The sequence below is a fragment of the Hippoglossus hippoglossus genome, chromosome 12 (genome assembly GCF_009819705.1).
Source record: "Hippoglossus hippoglossus isolate fHipHip1 chromosome 12, fHipHip1.pri, whole genome shotgun sequence".
Lineage (NCBI taxonomy): Eukaryota > Metazoa > Chordata > Actinopteri > Pleuronectiformes > Pleuronectidae > Hippoglossus > Hippoglossus hippoglossus.
This window is the reverse complement of record NC_047162.1, coordinates 18,551,767-18,572,981: the sequence shown is the minus strand read 5'-3', so window position 1 is coordinate 18,572,981 and position 21,215 is coordinate 18,551,767. Positions and strand designations below refer to the sequence as shown.

The 21,215-nt window shown below is 44.7% G+C and overlaps 1 protein-coding gene across 2 annotated transcripts; it reads left to right on the top strand.

Annotated features, from left to right (window-relative positions):
• Positions 1–35: 35 nt before the first annotated feature.
• Positions 36–19,844, top strand: ehmt1b (euchromatic histone-lysine N-methyltransferase 1b). Of its 2 annotated transcripts, none has more exons than XM_034602563.1 (26): positions 36–117; positions 9,257–9,347; positions 9,440–9,948; positions 10,577–10,793; positions 10,887–11,035; positions 11,318–11,467; positions 11,615–11,686; positions 11,877–11,979; positions 12,390–12,527; positions 12,920–13,188; positions 13,286–13,518; positions 13,758–13,973; positions 14,070–14,152; positions 14,252–14,358; positions 14,441–14,563; positions 14,670–14,771; positions 15,035–15,139; positions 15,236–15,390; positions 15,517–15,687; positions 15,829–15,973; positions 16,055–16,132; positions 16,513–16,628; positions 16,766–16,852; positions 17,951–18,029; positions 18,237–18,412; positions 18,896–19,844. In XM_034602563.1, the coding sequence occupies exons 1-26, from the start codon at positions 97–99 to the stop codon at positions 19,083–19,085; spliced, it is 3,885 nt and encodes a 1,294-aa protein (XP_034458454.1). In that variant the 5' UTR covers positions 36–96; the 3' UTR covers positions 19,086–19,844. The 2 variants fall into 2 exon arrangements, with proteins under 2 accessions (XP_034458454.1, XP_034458453.1); XM_034602562.1 differs by having other exon boundaries at positions 108–1,271.
• Positions 19,845–21,215: the final 1,371 nt, after the last annotated feature.

Below are 21,215 nucleotides of genomic sequence, written 5' to 3'. Positions count from 1 at the left end.
TATTGGTTATTGATGCTCGTCCCTCCAGGTATGACACCCTCAGTTAATGAATAAGTGTGACGTAGTGTCGGGTGGGCGGGGTTTGTGTGCAGCACCATGGCTTCGGTCGGGACGGAGGTGAGTGTGTGAGCCGGACCCGCGGCCACCTTCTTTTACTTTCACACCGTGTTCCGGGCCCCGGGGACCGCGCGTCTCGCCGGCAGCCCGAGCTCCCTCTTACCCACCGGCGAGTGTTCGGTGTCGAGCCGGCGGAGGGTCGTGAATTCCCCGCTGGCCGCCACCGGAGCCTCCTGCTTTTGTGTCGGACCGGGAGGGCAGGAAGATGCTGCGCCCCGGAACATGAATGATCCGTGCGGGCGCGTTGGCGGCTCCTCTCCGGGGCTCCGTCACACACGTTCCCGGCTCACGTCCCCGTCCCCGCTTCTGCTTTAGCGGATAATAAACCCCAACACACACATGCACGCGTTGTCCTTTTACCCGTGTTTGCTCATCGTTTCTGCCGCGCTGTGTGTCAACCGCTCACCGATGGCTAATCTCCACATCGCTGCTTAGCTAGCAGCTAGCTGCCGCGCTAGCTAGCAGGCTGTGCACACTTTCCCCCCAAAAAATCGCCCCAAAAAGCGGATGTTTTGGTTGATGGTTGTGTTTAAACGACGGGGGCTGGCGTGTGCGTGTGATGCGGGGCAACACGGCGTCATGCCCGGGTCTCTGTGTTGTCCTCTCCGGGCTGTGCAGCGTGTTAGCTCTGTGATAAATTATGCAGTCAAATGCAGGCAGCGCTGCTCACAAGCTCCCACTGTAAACATATGGCGCCACTTCTCACACCGGCTCTCCTGCTCCGGACACTGTCATTTCTCCACCGTGCACCCCTCCAGCAGCGAGGGTCTATCCTCCTGCTGCAGGCCCGGCTTTGTTTAGCTGTTCGTGGGGTATTGTCGCGGCTCCGAGTCGCTGCAAACCAGCCTGTGACATGTTGCATTGTTTTTGCAGGTTTGCACCAGTACCGACAGACAGATGTGACTTTCGTTGCCCGGGCACAACAACACAGATGTGCAAATGTGTCCCGGCTTCAGTCTGTCCTTTCTTTCTTTCTTATGGAGAGATGCGATGCATGCTTGTTCTGCAGGGGTCGCTCTAACATAGTTGTGGGAGTAAAGTGGATCACAACTGTGAAGCTCTGCTGCCACAACTTTGTCCTGTTGATGCATTTGAGACATTGATGCATTACGGCGAACTAGGGCTGGAGGATGAAGCCAGAAGTGACTGGGAAGGTATTGATATTTATCAAGATGTATGTCAATCACATTTTTATTTGTACAGCCCATGTTCACAAATCACAATTTGTGTCATAGGGTCTAACAAGATGTGTTATCCTCTGCCCCCGTAACCTTCCACAAGCGTGAGGGAAAAACTACCAAAGAAAGCACATCAACAAAATATGCAATATTGACGAGAGAGAGAGGACAGCGTCTAACATAAAAGTCTATCGAAGTTTCAAGTTTGAAAAAGTTTGACAGAGCTGAAGGGAACAGCAGGGACCGTTGTAAAGATGGAGGTATTGCCAATATGTCAGGTGTTGTATATCTAAACAATCTAGTTGTAATCATAATCCACGCTGACATATTGGAAACACGGATTGAAGACTCAAGGCTGATAAACACTTGATAAACAAGGAAACATTTTACAAACCTGAGGTGGATTAATCATGTGTTACACCTCCTCACTGCTTACATGATGCAAACATTATTTTTGACATATACTGATCCTTTGTTATATTGCAAAAATTACTGATATTGCTTTATTGCCCTCAGTGTCGTCTGGATGTGCTGATCATTTTGGTTTTTATCATTTTCAAATAAGTTTAAAATTTCAGTGCAACGCTGTTGTCTTGTGTTTGTGTGTATATTTATTGTCTGTAGGTTTTTCACTCTTGTTATGAATGAATGGATTAATCTGAATGATGAATCTGGAGCTGCATTTGAATATTTGATGGAAAAGAAAATTAACCAGTAATTATTTTGATCGTGGTTCAATTGCTTCAGGCTTCTTTCTTCCAAGCAAATAAACCAAACAGTCGGTGGTTGTGGGGATAAAATAAACACTTGTCACATTTTACATTAGGCTCCGGGGGAATTACAATCACATCTCCTGTATTTTTCGGTTCATACAATCATGCATACTTGCAATGTTCCCTCATCTTCGAGCGACATGCTTCACTGCTGTCGCTGCATCTTGCTGACGAGAGCTTCCACACCTGGGGCTCAAGAATGTGTCAAACCCTGCAGTTTACTTGAATCAATCGGGGATGTGTGCCAACCATCGAGGGTTTATCGATCTCTCTCCTTAAAATGAATAAGAAGGTGGGAACCCAATTACCTCACGCCTTAGTCTGAACAGAATTCATTTTCATGTCCAGACTGGTAGCAACTGGCACATTAACAGCCCAATCACAGAAAACGTGATGTGTGAACTGTTAAACGCAGATGACATAATTAACCATACCGATAATTATTGTGTTAGGTATATTTTCAGCTTGACGTGAGGTAATAGGATCTGCAGGGCCGCTGCTTTGTATTATGACGTACAGGGTTTTTTATTTCCTGATGTTGAACATTCATTTCAACTGATACCTCAGCCTCCGCTCTTTCTCCTTTGTTTCATGCAACAGAACAGTGACGTCATTCGTGCTCTTTAACTTTTTACATAGACATTGATTAAGGTCTGTGACACGTCCGCTGCAGGCGTGAAGGCAGAACATCAAGGCTCGCCGTTCTGCCTTCACACCTTGTAACAGAGAAGGCGGAAAATAAAAGTGCAACATATCCGCATTGAACAAAGATATTTTTGACAATGGGGATGTCTGTGAATTCCCTCGAGAGGAAGGATTGTTGGCTTTTTTTCTGCTTAGCTGAAAATAATAAATTGAAGTGTTGGATTTTGGGAAATCTTGGCCTGATGGTGGCGCTAGAGGAAAGGTTATCCGGTTGACTATTCAAAGACTCTTTTCATGGAGAACTGGTCATCTACAACCGTTGTACACGTACAAAATGGCGCTCGAAGCATGTGAATACGACTTCCCAAGGAAGCGTTGGGCTGGAATCGAACCTGGGCTGTAAGCACTCAGGCTTGACGTGTGGTACGTGTTTTTCTAGGTGAACTACTAGAGTGGCATGACATGGGCTTTTTTGTCTTTTGAGGAAGCTTTTGGAAAAGATACATAGTTTTTTTTTAATCATTGACCAAAGTGGTTTTGACCTGGTTATGCTTCTAGAGAAGAAGATGCCAAAATGATTGAGTAATATTGTGAGGACTGTGAGGGAGATATTGCTTCACTTTGTTGAGACAGTTGTTGATATCTCCTCAACCAAAATGTGTGATGGATTGTTACATGATGTGAAGTTTCAGGTGTTCTTTTCAGGCCATGGAGGAGAAAACATCACCGACTCTTCAGTTCTGTGAGGGAAAGTCCTGTTCGCACAGCAAATGTGTTTAATAGTGTTTCAGCCTCTTAAACTACTGTCAGACGAGCACTGACGTCCAGATATTTTCCTGAAATGTTCTGGAACTTTCCCTGCCAGTCTCCTAGTAAAATGTCAGTGTGAGCCCATGTGAAGATACAGCAGGAACATTTCTGGAAAATTCACAGCAAGCTAGTGGGGGTGTTGATTACGTGTCTGACATGCGATGGACACAAAACTGTATATTCGCCGATTTTGCAGATACGTCCAATTGCTTATAGTACATTCATGCTACATCTAGAAAAACTGACTAAAGGATGCTATCTATCATAGATTAGACTGGACGGAAGTTTAAGTTGACGTACAGACTTAATTCTGCATATTTCTTTGATCAGTTGGAAAAGACCACTACCACAGCTCCTGGGGACAGTCTGACTTTGGTTTCTTTACCCGTTTTCAGGCATAACCTCTTGGTCAAATCCGATAGAATTGGCTCTAGACTAAATGTCTGGAAGCAGCTTTACTTTGCCGTCTACGTCCACGGTGTAAAACCCAAAACACTTCCACACTCCGCTTCTCAGATTCTTAGGTGTCCGCTCAGGATGGCGTTGCTTGCTAGCTTCCTCCATTTTCACAGCAAGTCATTACTGTCTTACTTTACCACGAAATATGCCGATAATGACCCCCCCCCCTCTGCTGGATGAGGAGTCAAACTGCTTCAGAGGGTTTGATGCATTTCTAGAATGCCTCATTAAAGTTCGAATATGAACTTCGAATGAATGATCGCATTTCAAATAGAAAGTAAAAAAAAATTATTGTAATGTTTTTAGAAACGAGTTTCAGATTAAAGAGCTTCAGATTCACCACCACAAGCTTTTGTTGTGTACAGGTCGAAGCTTTGTCATTAGTTTGATTTATTCTTGGCTCATGGGTGGTGTCTGTTTGTGCCTTGTGGGTTTTGCATAGACAATAATCTGTTCCTGTTAAACTGCACTGAGTATTTCTTTCCCCGCCCTGTTGGCCTTTACCTCTGACAAATTCTCCATGTTTTTATTTTCTTAAACGATGACATTTTTTGGAGGGAAGAAACTAATTCCGTTCTTTTTTTATGCATTGGTCCCTGAAAGTTGATAAACCTCAGCTCAGGTTGTTCATCGTTGTTAAATTGTGAAACAGGATAAGCCGCGACATCTGTACTCTGCAGATATTTGCTGCTCCTGGCTCCTCAAATGTCAAATGTGAGGATTTGCTTCTTGGTGCTCATTTATATAATCTGATTATGACTTTCGGACAGAGATCACAGTGAGTTCTGTGAACCTTTGATGGGCAATTCTGCTATTCCATGATTTTTTTTGACTAAATGAGTCATGAAAAGTAATAAACAGATTAATATGATTAGTATAATTAAACTAATCTGTAGTTGTAAGGCCCTAATTAAGAACCAGCATGAAAAGGAACTTGATCATAGACCAAATGAGAACAGGACAGACCACATGAAGAACAAAGGCTTTTCCTCCAGTGGCAGCTCGGTCTGTTACTTCATTTCTGTGACTTATTATGAGTTGCATGGCCTGGCAGCGTTGCGTTTTGCTGACTTCATTGGCCTCAGGCTCGGCAGAGACAAAAGACTCTCCTGTTGAGAGGTTTGGATGAGGCCTAACGTCTGCAACGGACAACGTTCGACTTGTCAGGAACCTGACAGACATCTGATATGCTTCTAGGGCTGTTATCTCTTTCTACTTTGACCGTTATTATTATTTTTGTACCTTCCCGAGGTGCTCGTCACTGGGCCAGCACACGGGCTTAGAGGCCTTTTCACAAAGGGGTAGAAGAAGCAGCAGAAGCGATCTTTACAATCTGGAGAAACAGGATGACAGAAATTAGCGAGGGATTCTGTTTGAGATTAAAAACATTGGGTTGGACGGATGTGCAGCATTTGTGTGGTGCCTCTGCTCCAGTGGATCTCTTCGTTGGCAATGAGGCCTTCCATTTTGCAGACATGGAGTGGTGTAGCTGTTTGAAGCGACTGAGCATGCTCTGTGGAGACCCTCTGAAGAAGAGGGCCGACAGAGGGAGCCACCAGGTCACATGACCGACGAGGTGAATGTGCATGCGGGGGAAAGAAAAAGGAAAAAGAGGAACAATCTGTTCGGCGCGTTCTCTCTCTCTTTCTCTACCTCTCCCCGTCCGCCCCCCCTTTCCTCCCTCGCTCTCTCTCGAACGCACTTATGCTCTCTCTCTCTCCCTCGCTCTCTCTCTCTCTCTCTCTCTAACACCCACTCCCTCTGACGCCTTCTTCTTCTCAATGGAGGCCATGAGAAGAAAGCAGGTATGATGCTTCCTGGAGGCAAACAAGGGAAAAGACATGTTGGCGGTATACTCTTGACCCTTGGTTGGGTTCGATGGTCTGAGGAGATGCATGGTCTCGTTTCCCAGGTCCTTTTTACAATTGGTCCGAGCTACTAATGTCTTCTTAATGAGAGGATTTCTCAGTGTGTAAGATTTGCTTCTCAGTTGCTGCAGCTTTATCTGCAACAGGGACGGCTCTGGATTCCTGAAACCGAGGACTTGAGGAGGAGGAGTGGTAGCAGTGCTGCTGCGAGTGAGATGTCAGGGAATAGCACAACTGATATACAGCACAGGAAATGTGATGCCATTCTCGATATGAGGTCTATATGAGGAAGATTGAGGTCTAATGTCCTGAAGATCTGGAAGCTACCTTGTCAGTAGATCTTCTTCTGTCTTATCTTTTCTTCTATCCCTCCACCTCTTTGCTCATGTATTCCTCATGGTTGTGTTATATTGACGCTCCTGGGGCTTGTGCAGCCTTGGCTGTGAGATCAGGAATATACTGAAACACAAGACTCTTGTGAGTGCTAATCAATCTAAAGGACGATAGTTCGGCTGCTGTTTACCAGCTGCCGCTCTCTGACTCAGGGTCATACAATCCTTCTCATTATCTGTTAGTTTACAGTTGCAGGTAAATCATTGGCATATTCCTGGGGATTATTTAAAGGGGCTTATATATTGGCCACTTTTTCTCTTTATTTGGAGATTGGACAGCAGAGAAGTGACAGGAAACGAGGGGGAAGAGGAAGGTTGGTATCCTGGTAGAAGAGCTGTTTCCTTTTGGACTAAGGTTGTTAATATTTGAGGTGAGATAATCGCCTCGTCATGACACACTCTTAAACTCGTGGTTTTTTAAAATTAAGATCTAAATACTTAAGAGTACTAGATAGGACAACAAACTAAAACCTCCTGCTGCACAAAAGCAGATATTTTGCCAACTTTTCCTCAATCTTTGCTTTGTTCTTGTGAGATCCTGGATAGTTTCACCTCTTCAGGCCTTGTGGAAACATTCACAGCCCGTAGGTGAGGCCCCACGACCAGATGCTGCCTCACTATACAGGGGTCAGAGATGGAAAAAATGTGAGATGGAAATCCATCCTTTGTTTTCTAAGGCTGCGTGAAAAGCATTTGTGTACTTAATCATCGGGGTGTCAGCTCGTTGCTAGCAGCGTGCGCAGCTGATTGTGCAATGTGTTTTTGCTTTGTGTTTAGGTGGCTCTGAAGTGCTCTTCAGCCCTCTCGCAATAAATCTAAAGATAGGACACATTAGAACGGATGTCGGGCCTTTTCACACACCAGGTCCAGATTATGTTGGTTAGGACAGTGAATGATTGAACCGTGAACATTTTATAGCTTTAGAATTTTTTTTTTCTTTCTATTTGCAGGTTCATAAAAAGGTCCGATCTGACATTTGAACCATCAGAGTTTTACTTTTGCAGTCACGGCTGAAGCTTGGGCCTCTTCTAACATCTTTATTTAAATAGAGGCTCTTCTCATTGCCTTGGCTTCATGTTGGAGCCTCATTCAGCTGCACCCAAATCCCCATCCACCAGCCTCCAAATCCCTACCTTCCCCATCTAGTGGAAAACTGCTGCAATGGCCACGTCGTGTCTGTAAACAATCTGGTTGCGAAATGGCGGAGATCTGCAGACAGCCTTCTCTGTCTCCCTTCCCCCCCTCTCCCTTCTGTCTCCAATGTGCATGTTCCACTTTCCACCACTAGGGGGAGGGATGGTGCTTATGTGTGTGTGTTTTTTTTTGTATGCAACTGGCTTTTCTCAATCCATGGAAACAAGGAACTGAAGGATTGTTCTCCTCTTCACCTTCACACGTGCTCACTAGATTCCTTGAGATCATCATCACCACAGGATTGTCCTCATAGATGTTCTTTGCAAGACACCCTCAGATATTCAGCTCTCAGGCCGATTCTTGGCCTGACCTTGTTGCTGTTTTACGAGGTGCAGGTTGGTGTTCGATTCCGGGCCCCGGGAGCACGTGCACGTCTGTCCTCATGGCTCTTTCAGTTGGGGCCTCGGTTGTTTGCAGGTTTCAGGACAGATGCTCTCTGTTTGGTTAGAGGATTCGACTGTGAGCGTCCTCGGAGGAGAGCATTTAACTGGCTGATCCGGTTTTCTCTGTGACTTGTAGGTGTTGTGATTGGGCTCGTTGTAGGAAATTGTGTTTCCTCTGCTTTCAGACAATCGAGATATGTGACTGTACATTTACCTTTATTCTGCTGGGTACGAGACTCGCACTCGGCTGAGGAGAGTGGAGTGGTTGTGCTGCTCTTTAGGGACAAACTGGCCTGGGTCCATTTCCTTTGACATTACACTGGTCCCTGAGTGTTTAGGGACAAAGACGTATTTTTTACGTTAAGTTGCACCGAAAAGAAAACAAAAGCGGCTTCATGAAGTTTTTCTCTCGGGGCTCTTTTGTTTCCTTTGGGCACATTGTTTCCAGTGTGAGCATGAGGTCGATGGCCTGCTCTGAATAAAGACCCATTTCCTGGTGTTGCCTCTTCAGCTGCTCCCTCCTGTGTAAGAACAGTCCGTGGGTGGTTGAAATTTCTTTTGAGGTTGCAGCAGACATCTCCTGCTCCTCCGATTGGCTGGAGGTTCGCCCTCGTTCTCTTGGCCTACTCTTTAATCTTGTGACACGTTACCGAAAAGCACAAGCACAGAAGATTAGCCTGACAGGAATGAAAGTAAGATCACGGTCGGTTTGGAAGTAATCAGAAAAGGGAACCAACATACATTTTGTTAGAACGTTCATTCTTTTTCAAGCAGAAATGCCAAATGTTTTCTGGTCTCAGCTTCTCAAATGGGTCCTTCTCAGGAAATCGTGGTTTCAAACGTGGTGATTTTAAATAGGCAGTAACAAGGTCATTTTCTTTTGAACATAAAAAAGAAAGTCATAGGTAAATAGGACGATTGATCTCAAAATATATTTTGACACTAAATCCTAATTTTAATCACATTTCACCAAACAAGTCCTTGAAAAATCTCATTACAGCAACAATCAAAAACCTTGAAAATGAATTATTAAGAGGAGTTACATGACATACATTGTTTTATTTATCATACGACTGCAAACTAAAACCCCAAAACACTCAGTTTACAGCGAAATCAACCTGAGAAAAGCATCAAATCGTCACATTGGAGAAGCTAAGACTAGAAAGTGTTGTTTGATAAATGACCTCAGGACTTAATTGGCTATTAAAATTGCCAATTGACGAATTGATTAATTGTTTCAGCACTGGAATTGTAAATGGCATATCTTTAGGTTTTAGATTGTTGGGCGAATAAACCAGGCACTTTACAGAGACTACCCTCGACTTAGGAAACCTATGAAGACCTATGCTTTACATACAAAGCAACTAACTGTAGAAAACAGTCAACACAATAATTAATAATGAAAATAAAACACATACTTGTTTTGTTTTTCATCAGCCGGCTGGTCTAGCCAAGAGCAGCGTGGACAAAGGTGCGTCTGCAAAGAAAGAGGGACTCGATCCAGCAAGTAACGGAGAGGAAAAGTCAGGTATTGTACAACTTAAACCTGAAACCAATTTATTTTTTGGGGTGAATTCACATTGTAATTATAATCATGTCTTTGATTCTCTTGGTCCACAGACGGAGACAAAGAGGTAGCAGCCAGACTGGCCTCCTCCCCTGCAGCAGAGGCAATGCTCAACGGCATCGAATGTGACGACACGAGGCACAAGAGCCCGACACACGGCTCCGCGACAGGCAGCAGCAAGACTTTACTGTTGATAAATGAAAATGGGATGATGGACCTGGAGCCACCGCACGCTTCTGTTACTGGAAGCAATGGATTCATTCTCACTAAGCAGCAGCAGCAGGACGGCAGCTCTGCAGCGATGCCAGGTTTGGGAGCTTCCCCTCACAGGACTAGCTGGTTGTCCTCGGGCACATCAGCAGGGGGACACGCGGCCAAACCTGCCTCGGCATCAGGGAGTGCACAGACTTCGGGTGCATTACGGACTGACCCCAGTACAGGGACTACGTCGGGACAGGGTATATCGGACACTAAAAATGGCACAGCGTCATCTCCTGCACCCGTCACAATACACAGAGCACGCAAGACCATGTCCAGGCCTGCTGTCAGCCCGGCACAAAAGGTAAACGTTATGAACACGGGGAAATATTTAGCTTGGCACCACACCGACCTGGTTCCTAGTTGGTCACATGAGAAGCGTATGGAACCAGAATGTAATGTCTCGGACCAAGTTTGAACTTTCTGTGGGGGGACACTGATTTGACTGGTTATATCTCCTTTAATATAGGTCATAGAGAAATGTTTTCATTTATAATCTCATCGAGGCCACAGGAAGTTTGGTCTTTGGTTTTTTTCAGTCGTTGCAGAAATATCGTGACGGATCTGAAGTGACGTCACATCACTAATTCTTTACAATGTTGTAGAACAGCAGTTTGTGATCAGTGCATATTTAGTCACATGCAAAATATCAATGCACTACTTTGTTGATGAGCTACCAGAATCAACCATTTATTAAATTTATCATAAAACAACGTTTGAATGTGGATGAGTAGACACAGAGTGACCACAGTGTTTTCTACAGCCCGACAGTTATGGACTTTTGAGAATCAACCTTGTTTAATCAAACCCTTGTGACTGAAAAATGTAACTGAGACTTGATATTGTGATCTGCTTTTTGAAAATAGTCTGGGTAGTTTGTGTCTAATCCCAAAACCGTCATCCTAAGGGTTTTTGCTTCTTCTCACTTACAGCTTCTGAACAGGGAATTAAGAGAAGCAAAAAGTGCCACAGTCGAGAAAATGGAGACTAACGTTGCACCTGATGTGCAGAAACCCTCGCAGCAGCCCTCTCAGAACCATCTACCTCAGAGTCCACCAGAAACGCCAGCTTCTGCACAAACCACGTCATCCTCCTCACCAGCACCTCCACCAACTCCAGCTGCTCCGGCCCCCGCCAAGCTCCAACTAGGTCAGACAGGGTCCAGTGACGATTACTGATCTACTGTAGAAATACTGACTTCACCCACAGTGTAAATGTGTTGTTTGTCTTCTCACACGACAGGCTCGTTCTCAGGAGGGCTGTCATCCCGAAAGAAAAAGAGGAGGATGGGAACGTACAGCCTGGTTCCCAAGAAGAAAACCAAAGTGCTTAAGCAGAGAACCGTGCTAGAAATGTTTAAGGACCTACAACAATCGGCGAAGATCCCACAGGTCTGTTCTCCTAAAAACACCCAAACATTGATTTACCACTCGGCCAAGATTTACTGAGTTCTGTCCCATCCTTCCACCGAGTTTCGTAGAGATTCATTCAGTGTTTTATCTGTAATCCTGACACAAAAACAACCAACAAACAAATAGACAGAGGTCAAAACACATGCACTTTGTGGTGGAGGTAATAAAGACGTTTTGTTCCACAGCCACATTTTCTTCGGCTTAGTGAAAGTAAATGAAAGTGTTTGCGACGACCATTTAAAATCCTTTCTTATCGCACAGACTAAAGAGGCAGTTATCATAAATGGGGAGAAGGTAGAAAACGCATCTGAGGAGGAAGAGTCGGAGGAGGTGGAGTCTGAGGAAGAGGAGGGACCGCAGATGTCAGGAGGACCCGTCAGTGTTCAGGAAACATCTGAACCCATCTCCCAGGTTGGAACATCAGACGCTTGAGACTTCTGAGTGGATATGTGGGCAACGGCAGTGTCTTTAAATAGATGTGTAATTCATGTATTTTAACCTGCAAGCGTTTCTCAGGTGATGTTTTGAATGCTGGTGGTTTTTGTTTTTGGGGTGGAGGTTGGAGATGAGCAGGAGTCTGAAGAGTCTGGAGAAGAAGAGGGAGAGGAGGAGGGCACAGAGTCCGACATGGTAAGAGCCACTCGCCACCATTACTCCACCTTTAACCACATCAGAGCATTAGATCTCCTCTCATTCCACCTCTTTTGAAAGAAAACGACGGGAAGTGAGTGCAGCTGAAATGTTCTGCCCTTGTTATTGAATTACTTTCTCTGTGCTGCTGAAATCATCGCTGTGAATTGACCGCGTCTTTCTGCCTCAGAGCACCGAGTCGGGTCTGAAGAAGAAGTTGAAAAAGAAAACGAAAGGAGACAGCGCGTGGCTCCGGCCGTCCAGGAAACGGAAGAGGAGATTAAAGGCCAAAGGTGAACGCCGTCCCGTCACAACAACAACAACAAAGGCTATTTGTATTCCCTATTGTTCATATTGCACTTAACTTTATTTAAACCTGGTGCCAAAGGTCCATGTTATAATTGTTCTTTAATAAACTTGACACGGTGGATTCTTAAGTTCTCTAAGAATGTGGCAGCTGGTTGTTTTTGGTTTTAATCCAGACAGTAACATCAAACTATTAAATACTCTTCGTTCAGCCGTTCACCCACAATCAAATCACCTCAACACCTCGATCCACAATGAAAACATTAGATATGCTAATTACTCTAACAGACTGGTTTTTCTGGTTGCATGTCACAGTGTCCGATCAGATTGAACGATAGCATATTTGGCTCAGGCTGTATCTTCAGTTTGTCTCACCGCTCGCTGCCCTTCCACTCAGAACTGGAGCTGGTGGTTCATCCTCAGGCTTCAGCTCCGGCCCTGGCAGGTGAAGGAAAGGAATACACGCAGATCGTCCCTCCAGATTCCCTCAACGTCAGCAAACCCCAGGAGCTGGTGGCTCCGGCACAGAATAAAGGTGACGGGAGAAAAAGATTGAACGTGCTCTTAATAATTATAAGGAGTTAACCCTTCCTCATCTTCTTAACATTCTTTTAACTTTATTTAACATTTTTGGTGGTTCCATCAATAACTGCAATAAAGTGTTAATTTGGGTATGTTAGCATGTAAAGTGTTTACTGCCTGATAATCTTACTGAATTTATGTTTTATTTCATTACTCAGACTGATATTGTGAAAACTCATCTTGGCTGATTTCAGTTTTCTGGGGGGAAACATTGAAAAAGTGACGTTACTGGACATCACTCGTTCCCACAAAGTTCAAATCCCTTCTTTAACTGACACTGAGTTAAACCAGTATCGAGGTTAACTCGACAGTCCCTTGTCTTCTCTGTCTTCTCTGTCGTTGTAGGGTCGGCGGTCGAGGAGTCTCAGGAGCTTCCGCTCTGCAGCTGCCGCATGGAGACGCCCAAGAGTCGAGAGATCCTCATCCTGGCCGATAGGAAGTGCATGGCCACAGAGAGCGTGGACGGACAGCTGAGCCGGTGCCAAAGTGCCGTACTGAAACACGAGATGATGCGTCCGTCCAACTCTGTTCAGCTGCTGGTTCTGTGCGAAGACCACCGCAACGGCATGGTGAAGCACCAGTGCTGCCCGGGCTGCGGCTTCTTCTGCAGAGCTGTGAGTAGTCGCTGGATTGGTTTCAGGCCAAGTTATACAAAACATTACTCCACACTTGAACACAGAGTGATAATCCATTGTGTTGTTGATCGAGCAGGGGACATTCATGGAGTGCCAACCAGACGTCAGCATCTCTCACCGGTTCCATCGCGCTTGTGCCTCGGTGCTGAAAGGTCAGAGCTTCTGCCCTCACTGTGGAGAGGAGGCCAGCAAGGCCAAGGAGGTCACCATCGCCAAGGCGGACACCACCTCCACCGTGCCCACCGCGCTCGCACACGGACCTGCCACACCCGGGGCCACCGAGGGGCGAGCAGACACCACCACTGGCAGGTAAACTACTGACTGTGGCGTCAGAATAGACGGGAAGTTACCTGAAACGATAATCGAAAGCAACTAGCTACAGTAGTCTACAGGTGAATATGCATACACAGTGTAAAGGTAGAAACCTTTGTGTATTGTCCCTATAGAACATTCACTAAAGAATCCTGCTCTCTTTTCTTTATAATTAGCATCGGAGATAAATGATGTGTGGACCACATCGCTGAAGTATTTTCTCGTCTGTTCTCCAGCTCCACTCGTGTCTCGGTCGGGGCGGAGGCCGGCGGCCGGGCCGACAGCTCCTTTTCTGTTCGGTCGGCACACCCCCTCGACACCTCCGCCGTTCCTGGGTCGTCCAGGACTGCGACGCTTCAGGCCAGTGTGGGAACAACCGCTTCGCCAACAGTTCCTCAAGGACCACCGCGAGAAACTCTGGAGAGCATCCTGGTCGCTCTCGACACTGAGAAGTAAGTTCTGCCACAAGAACTTAAACTTCATCCATCTGAACGATCAAAAATCTGATCCATTAAGATTTTTTTTTTCCCTGTGTTTGTTTTGATCAGGCCCAAGAAGTTGCGTTTTCACCCAAAGCAACTTTACCTCTCGGCCAAACAGGGAGAACTCAAGAGGGTGTTGCTCATGTTGGGTACGTGTGAGATCCTGTTTTTCATCTTATGCATCTTATAATTGTTTAAGGTACAAGCATCTTATTTCTGTTCCTATGTCCTGTTCTCTTTCCTTCCAGTGGACGGCATTGACCCCAACTTTAAGATGGATACTCAGAACAAACGCACTCCGCTTCATGCCGCAGCTGAGGGCGGACACAAAGACATCTGCCACATGCTCGTACAGGTAAGACTCTTAAGGATCCTTCTGTTCTGCCCTGTAGTTACTCCACCAGCAGGTTTACTCTACATTCACTGTCCTGCTTCAGGCCGGTGCAAACCTGGACATGTGTGACGACGATCAGCGGACGCCACTGATGGAGGCCTGTGAGAACAACCACATGGAGACGGTGCTGTACCTGCTGAGAGCTGGAGCCAGCGCCATGCACAAGGTAGAAACGTTTTGATGGATGTTATAGCTCTTAGAAGTCAACTGTCGACTGTGAGACATCAAATCTAATCTTCATTCATCGTTACTTCACCTTCTCCTCTTCTCAGGATGTTGAGGGCTTCACGTGTCTCCACCTAGCGGCCAAGTCCGGTCATTACAACATTGTTGAGCACCTTCTCTCCACAGGACTGATCAACATAAACTGTCAGGTCAGTACGTTTTACGTTTCATTTTCTCAGGGATTTTATATGAAAAGAAACGTTCCGATTTAAATCTGAAGCGGTAAATGAAACTCTGGATTAATCTGTCAAGGAATAATAAACCAAAATGCAGAAGAATTGAATTGAATCATGACAAACAAGACAGAATCTGTTTCAAATTTAAAAATAATTATCATTGAAGATTGCTTTTCTGTGTATTTTATGTTTTTTTTTCTGTACTCCGCTGATCGGTGATGATTGTTCTTCCTCAGGATGACGGAGGTTGGACGGCCATGATCTGGGCGACTGAGTACAAACATGCTGACCAGGTGAAGCTGCTTCTGTCCAAAGGAGCCGACATCAGCGTCAGGGACAAGGTTCGCTGCAGCGTCTGTCCTCCCCGTGTCCGTCGTGATTTACAGAAAAATATTTTGTAATTGTTGGTTTTACGTAAATTTCCTCTTTGTATTTAGGAGGAAAACATCTGCCTTCACTGGGCAGCGTTCTCCGGCAGTGTGGAGATCGCGGAGCTGCTGCTGAACGCCCACTGCGATCTGCAGGCTGTCAACATCCACGGAGACTCTCCGCTACACATCGCTGCTCGGGAGAATCGCCTGGAATGTGTCACGTGAGATAAAAATCACCCTCCTTGAAAGAGAATTTAAAGAATGAGCTTTTGAATGCACTTGAAAACAAGAGAACTGACTCTGATGTTCTGTGCATGGTCAATAACACGTGGCCTTTCTCTCCTCAGGGTTTTCCTGTCCCGAGGAGCAGATGTTTTTCTGAAGAACCGCGAAGGAGAAACACCTCCGGACTGCTGCAGCCACAACTCGAAGGCCTGGGCGGCTCTGCAGGCCAACAGGAAGGAGAGGGACGCCAAGAACAGCAGACTGGGTCGAGCAGAGGAGAAAATCCTTCACAGGTTGATAGACATTGTACAGGATTCCACTGGAGGGACAGTTTGACTCATCAGATGGGACAACGTCGCAGTTTTGACCCTTTTTCTTTTTGTCCGATTTCCAACACTTAGAAAACTAACCTTTTGTGTCCGCTCCGTTTACAGTGACATCGCTCTGGGGCAGGAGGGAGTTCCTATTCCTTGTGTCAACTCTGTGGACAGTGAAACGTACCCAGACAACTACAAATACATCTCTGAAAACTGTGTCACCTCCCCCATGAACATCGACAGGAACATAACGCACCTACAGGCGAGTCAGAAACCGTCTCATCAGATGTTTAATCAGTTTGGCAGCGTGAAGTGACGGTTGTTCTTCTTCTCCCTTCAACAGTACTGTGTTTGTAAGGAGGATTGTTCGGCAAGTATCTGCATGTGTGGACAGCTCAGCCTGCGCTGCTGGTACGACAAGGTAACGACAAACTACTACACAAACACTCAGATAAACCTGGAAGTGTTGGGACACGAGGGCTGTTACAATATCCTGATTGATGACGATCAATGAGATCATTATTGTTTGAGCATAATTCATTTGCCAAAATGAGAAAAACACATTAATTTGATTGATCATTATTATTATTTTTCTAATTCTTTATAAAAAAGTGATAATATCGTCATTGTGAATCTTTTTGCCACCATGTAAATCTGATATTGTGACAGACCCATCTATACCAAACCTCTAAAGACAACACCAGAAGTACTAAATGTGATCAGGGTGTCCTCATGGTGTATATTAATAATAATAACTACAGTTTCAAACTATTAAGATGATCTCTTTTGTGTGGTGTTCAGAGTGGTTGTCTTCTCCCTGAATTCTGCCGTGAGGAGCCTCCGCTCATCTTTGAGTGCAACCACGCATGTTCCTGCTGGAGAACCTGCAAAAACCGCGTCGTGCAAAATGGACTCAGGTAAAAATAAACTACAGCAACACACACATGTCAGCAGCAGCATTAGAAAGTTTGGTATCTCTGTAGATTTGTATAAGTTGTAGAACTGAGGTAACTAAAGGTGTGTGTTTAACCTTTCTGATGTTGTGGATCTCCAGGAGCAGACTTCAGCTCTTCAGGACCAGTAAGAAGGGCTGGGGCGTCCGCGCCCTGCAGGACATACCGCAGGGGACCTTCGTATGCGAGTAAGTCCCGTTTTACAAATGAAACAAATGAAACACTGTTCATATTTCCAATGACACAAGCATCTCTAAACCTATTTGTTGTCTTTCGGTTTTTCTCAGTGTAATTTCCAGTTATTCACAAGATAAAACGTCTGATTCACCAAAACATCGTAACAGCCGCAGCTTGTGTCCTTTGGGTTCTGCTACTGTTTTCTTTTTAATTCAGAAATCTTGGTGTGACCTCGAATAGACATGTTGTTGTCACACACACACACACACACACACACACACACACACACACACACCACACACACTTGGTTCCAGATGGTAGCCGCTCGTGAGACATAATTATCATTTCTCCTCCTCCCGTGTTCAGAAGTGTCACTGAGGTGTTTCGCTGTGGTGACAGTCACCGTCCTGATAATGAGCTGTGACCGTCTTCTGAAGCTTTTATTAAAAATCCAGACGTTTGAGTTTCTGTGAGTAACAGTTGTATTTAGAAACCAGCTCAACGAATGTGACACTAATGATTATACACCTTAGTTTTTCTATTCATAAACAATTCATTACTGTAACATTTACTATTTGTTTAGTGATCACTCGAAGTATTGTGCTACTAGAAGCTTGTATTTAGTCAATTAAATACTTTTTTATAAGTACATTCAAATAAGAAATCTTTGACAGTATATTAAAACACATTCATTTAAAAGGTTTACGTTCCAGACAACACAGTAGCTAAAACCAGTCTAACCAGTTTCTAAAGCAGAATAAATTAGAGGAACTGATGATTTGTCAGTCAAATTTCTTTTAGCAAACACAGTAGAACCAACCAGTTTGTTCTGGGTTATAAAATCTTTTTTTTTTAAAACTGACTCATCCACTTACTCACCATCTCTGTGTTGAATAACGTCTCCCTTGTTAGATATTTAATTTAATAAATAACCTTTGGGGTTAAATATTTGAAAAGATGTGAAGACGCACAGAGCTGTTAAATCTTTGAGGCTCAGTATCTCAGAGCTGAATTCCTCTCAAACATAAAACTAATTCCAGGCTCGTGTTGTAAATGGCGTCAGAATCGAAAGCGTTCCAGCGTCTGACCGCTCGTCTGCTTCCTCGCAGGTACGTCGGTGAGATCATCTCCGAAGCGGAAGCCGAGATGAGGCAGAACGACGCCTACCTGTTCAGTCTGGACGATAAGGTAAAGTATGGATGACTGTTTGAATGAGAAACAAATATTTAAATTATTTTCTAGTTGTTAATCCAGAGCTTTAGTTGATGTATTTATATTTAAATAAACTTTTGACCATTTAGTTTTTTCTTTAGAACTGTAACATTAAGCTCTTTAGATAAATATCTGTGCACTTGAAGCTCTTTAGTTTGAGCCTTTCCTTCGTTTCCCTTCCAGCCACAGGACATGTACTGCATCGACGCCCGTTTCTATGGAAACATCAGCCGCTTCCTCAACCACATGTGCGAGCCCAACTTGTTCGCCTGTCGAGTGTTCACGACGCACCAGGACCTTCGATTCCCACACATTGCCTTCTTCGCCAGTGAAAACATCAAAGCTGGAGAGGAGCTGGGGTAACCAACTTTTTATTGCGTCTTCAAAGGAGGTTTTGTCAGATTGTCATGTTATGTCTGTTAGCAGGACAACGCAGAAAAACCCTGAACTGATATCCACAATGTTTTGTGACTTGACCCAAGAAGAAGAAGAAGCCATTACATTTTGGTGGAGCTCCACATAAACGGGTGGAGTTTGAGACAGGATTAAACAATAGAAGAAGAGAAGGGAGCTCGCAGGGTTTGTTCCTGTCTTGTGTTTGAAGGACGAGGACGTTCAAATGTGTAAAATGCAACAAAGACATGAATCTTGGTTCTGACCTCAGGAAAAAGCCCTAAGATGCTTCTACAGCCAATTCAGAGGTTTCTCCTAGAATTTAGAAAGTGGTTCTGCTCAGTGTTTCATGCAAGAACCGTGTTTTTTCTGACCCTGTGTGTTGGAGAAAGGCAGCTTTTGTTCTGTTTAAATGACTTTACTGTATTTTCTCCCCCTCCCCCTTGCAGATTTAACTACGGTGACCACTTCTGGGAAGTCAAGAGCAAACTGTTCAACTGCGAATGCGGCTCCTCCAAGTGCAAGTACTCGTCGGCGGCCATGGCGTCGCTGCAGGCCGACAGCACACCGGAGGAGCAGCAGCAGCCGAGCGCGTCGCCCGACACCAGCTCCTCCAACAGCCCGCCCAGTCCTTCGTAGACGCCTCCGCACACTAAGCCTCGCTGCACGTGCAGGACAGAGGGCGCCACCTGCGTCCATCCACCAAGAACTTTGAACTTTTATCTATGAACTTGTACTGTATCTCCACTTCTGATTAAATGACCATGGACCACAGACGACACTCACACTGAGAAGCAGATGCACAGACTCCTGGAACCAGTCGCTGCTCCTTTATTCCACCTGGTGTAACAGCAGGGGGCAGTGACGTCACGCACAGCAAACTTCACAGGGACGATTCAAAAAACAGTCCTGACATTTCATCCTTTCCAGGAAGGAGACCTGTGCGTTTGGTCTTGATTAAGATAATTGACATCGTTGAATGGCTTTTTCGTAGAATCATGATAAAGGATTTCGGGGTTCGGGATGAGCGTATCGTTGTCTTTTGCGAAGACAACCTCGGCGTACAGCCGAGTTTAACTTGTTTGACCGATGTGGTCGTTTATCATGAACCATTCCAGCAGAATCAGCAGATAACTAATGAATTTTGTTGCCACCTTTTCCGTGTCACTTCATCTTCGTTGCCGTGTTTGAATGGATGTCCAACATTTGCTACCACACTTGGTTCCAAATTGAAAGTTGATTCAAACGATGTAAAAAAAAAGTGAACCATTTTTTTATTTGCTACTCAAGTGAGTATAGATGATAGAACGATGTTGTACCATTCCTCAAGAACGAGGCGTTTCTAGTCTGAATAAATTGGCTGATCTTTTTTTATTACGCATGGGGATCTTAATGTGTCAGATATTTTGCCACGGTTTTGGAGGAATTTATTAAACTGAAGTGGAGTTAAAAGAAATAACATGGTGCTGACAAAGGTTTTTACTTTTGTTTTCATTTGTATTACCCAAGTGAACATAGTTTGTAAAATAAGAGAACATTTTAAGTTTTTTTTATGTTTAATTTTATCTCCAGTTTTCTAATCGTAGTTACTGTAGTTAGCCTGTTTTTAATTTCCTTTCGCCATTTTGCCAACAGAAGCCAACCCGTCTTTTTAAATGTTGTTAGTAAAGCAGTGACTGTTGTGCAAAGTTTTGAAAGATATAAATGGGTAAAAAAAGGTTATAAAAATGCACTTCCAGTACGTTCTGTTACATATTTCTGGACCGTGAACCATTCATCTAATTGGTTGTATCTTTTTCAATAAATTTACTACTAATGCATTTATTCAGATTTACTGGTTTCTCTTCTTACCTGAAAACGTTTTTTAAACATCCGGTCGCTTCTCGTGCGTCTCTTCAATCTCTTCAGGGATTTTCTGATCCATGAGGATATTTCTTTTTAACACATTATCTTATCAACCGCGACTGAAATATCTCCAACCTGACGCCTGCAGGCGCCGAGCAGCGGCTCAGTCCTGACAGACCTCGCTCGGGGCCTGGAGCTGAAACGTTCGAGCAGCTGTGGCATCGGTGCGGCCGACGCTTCCCACTCTCTCCATTTGCCTTTTAATAAGAGCTTCTCGGTTTCTGCTGTGAATTTTGTGGAGCTGCTGAAGAGAAGCGCTCGTTGCAAACTGACAGAAACTGCACAGGGGTGGAAGAAGCAGAATTTACCACAATGGACAAATACTCCATTTAAAGTAGAAGTATGGATTTAAAAGGGGTGAAGATGTTTGTTATATTCTGACTGTGTGTGATACTACTGAGCGTCTTTTTCACATTTTGTTAAATCATTCTAATTGTCTATTTTTAACACATTTTTCCCCTCATCAATCTGCACTAAATATCTCAAGATGATGATGAGAAAACAGAAATTTGGAAACTTCTGCTAATTTATTAAAATGGACATAGTGGAAGATAATAGAATAATGAATTTAAAGTGCAGCGCTGCCTGTGGCACCAGGGAGGAGAATTAAAAACAGTGGGAAGTGAGTGGCTGGGCGTCTTCAGGCCTTTCAGGTCTGCCTGATGATTGCTCCCTTCCTGATTACCAGGGCGGACGCCGAAATCACAGTCGATAATTGAATCAGAGAAATCTCTCCTTGAGCTCGGAGGATGGTTGGTCTGATAACAAGGTTCCTCGCTGGCAGGACAGGAAGTTCCTTTCCGCATTCCCGAGTGGGAGAAGCCTTTTTGTTGCTGCCTTTGGTGGCTTTGCCCCGATGCCTGA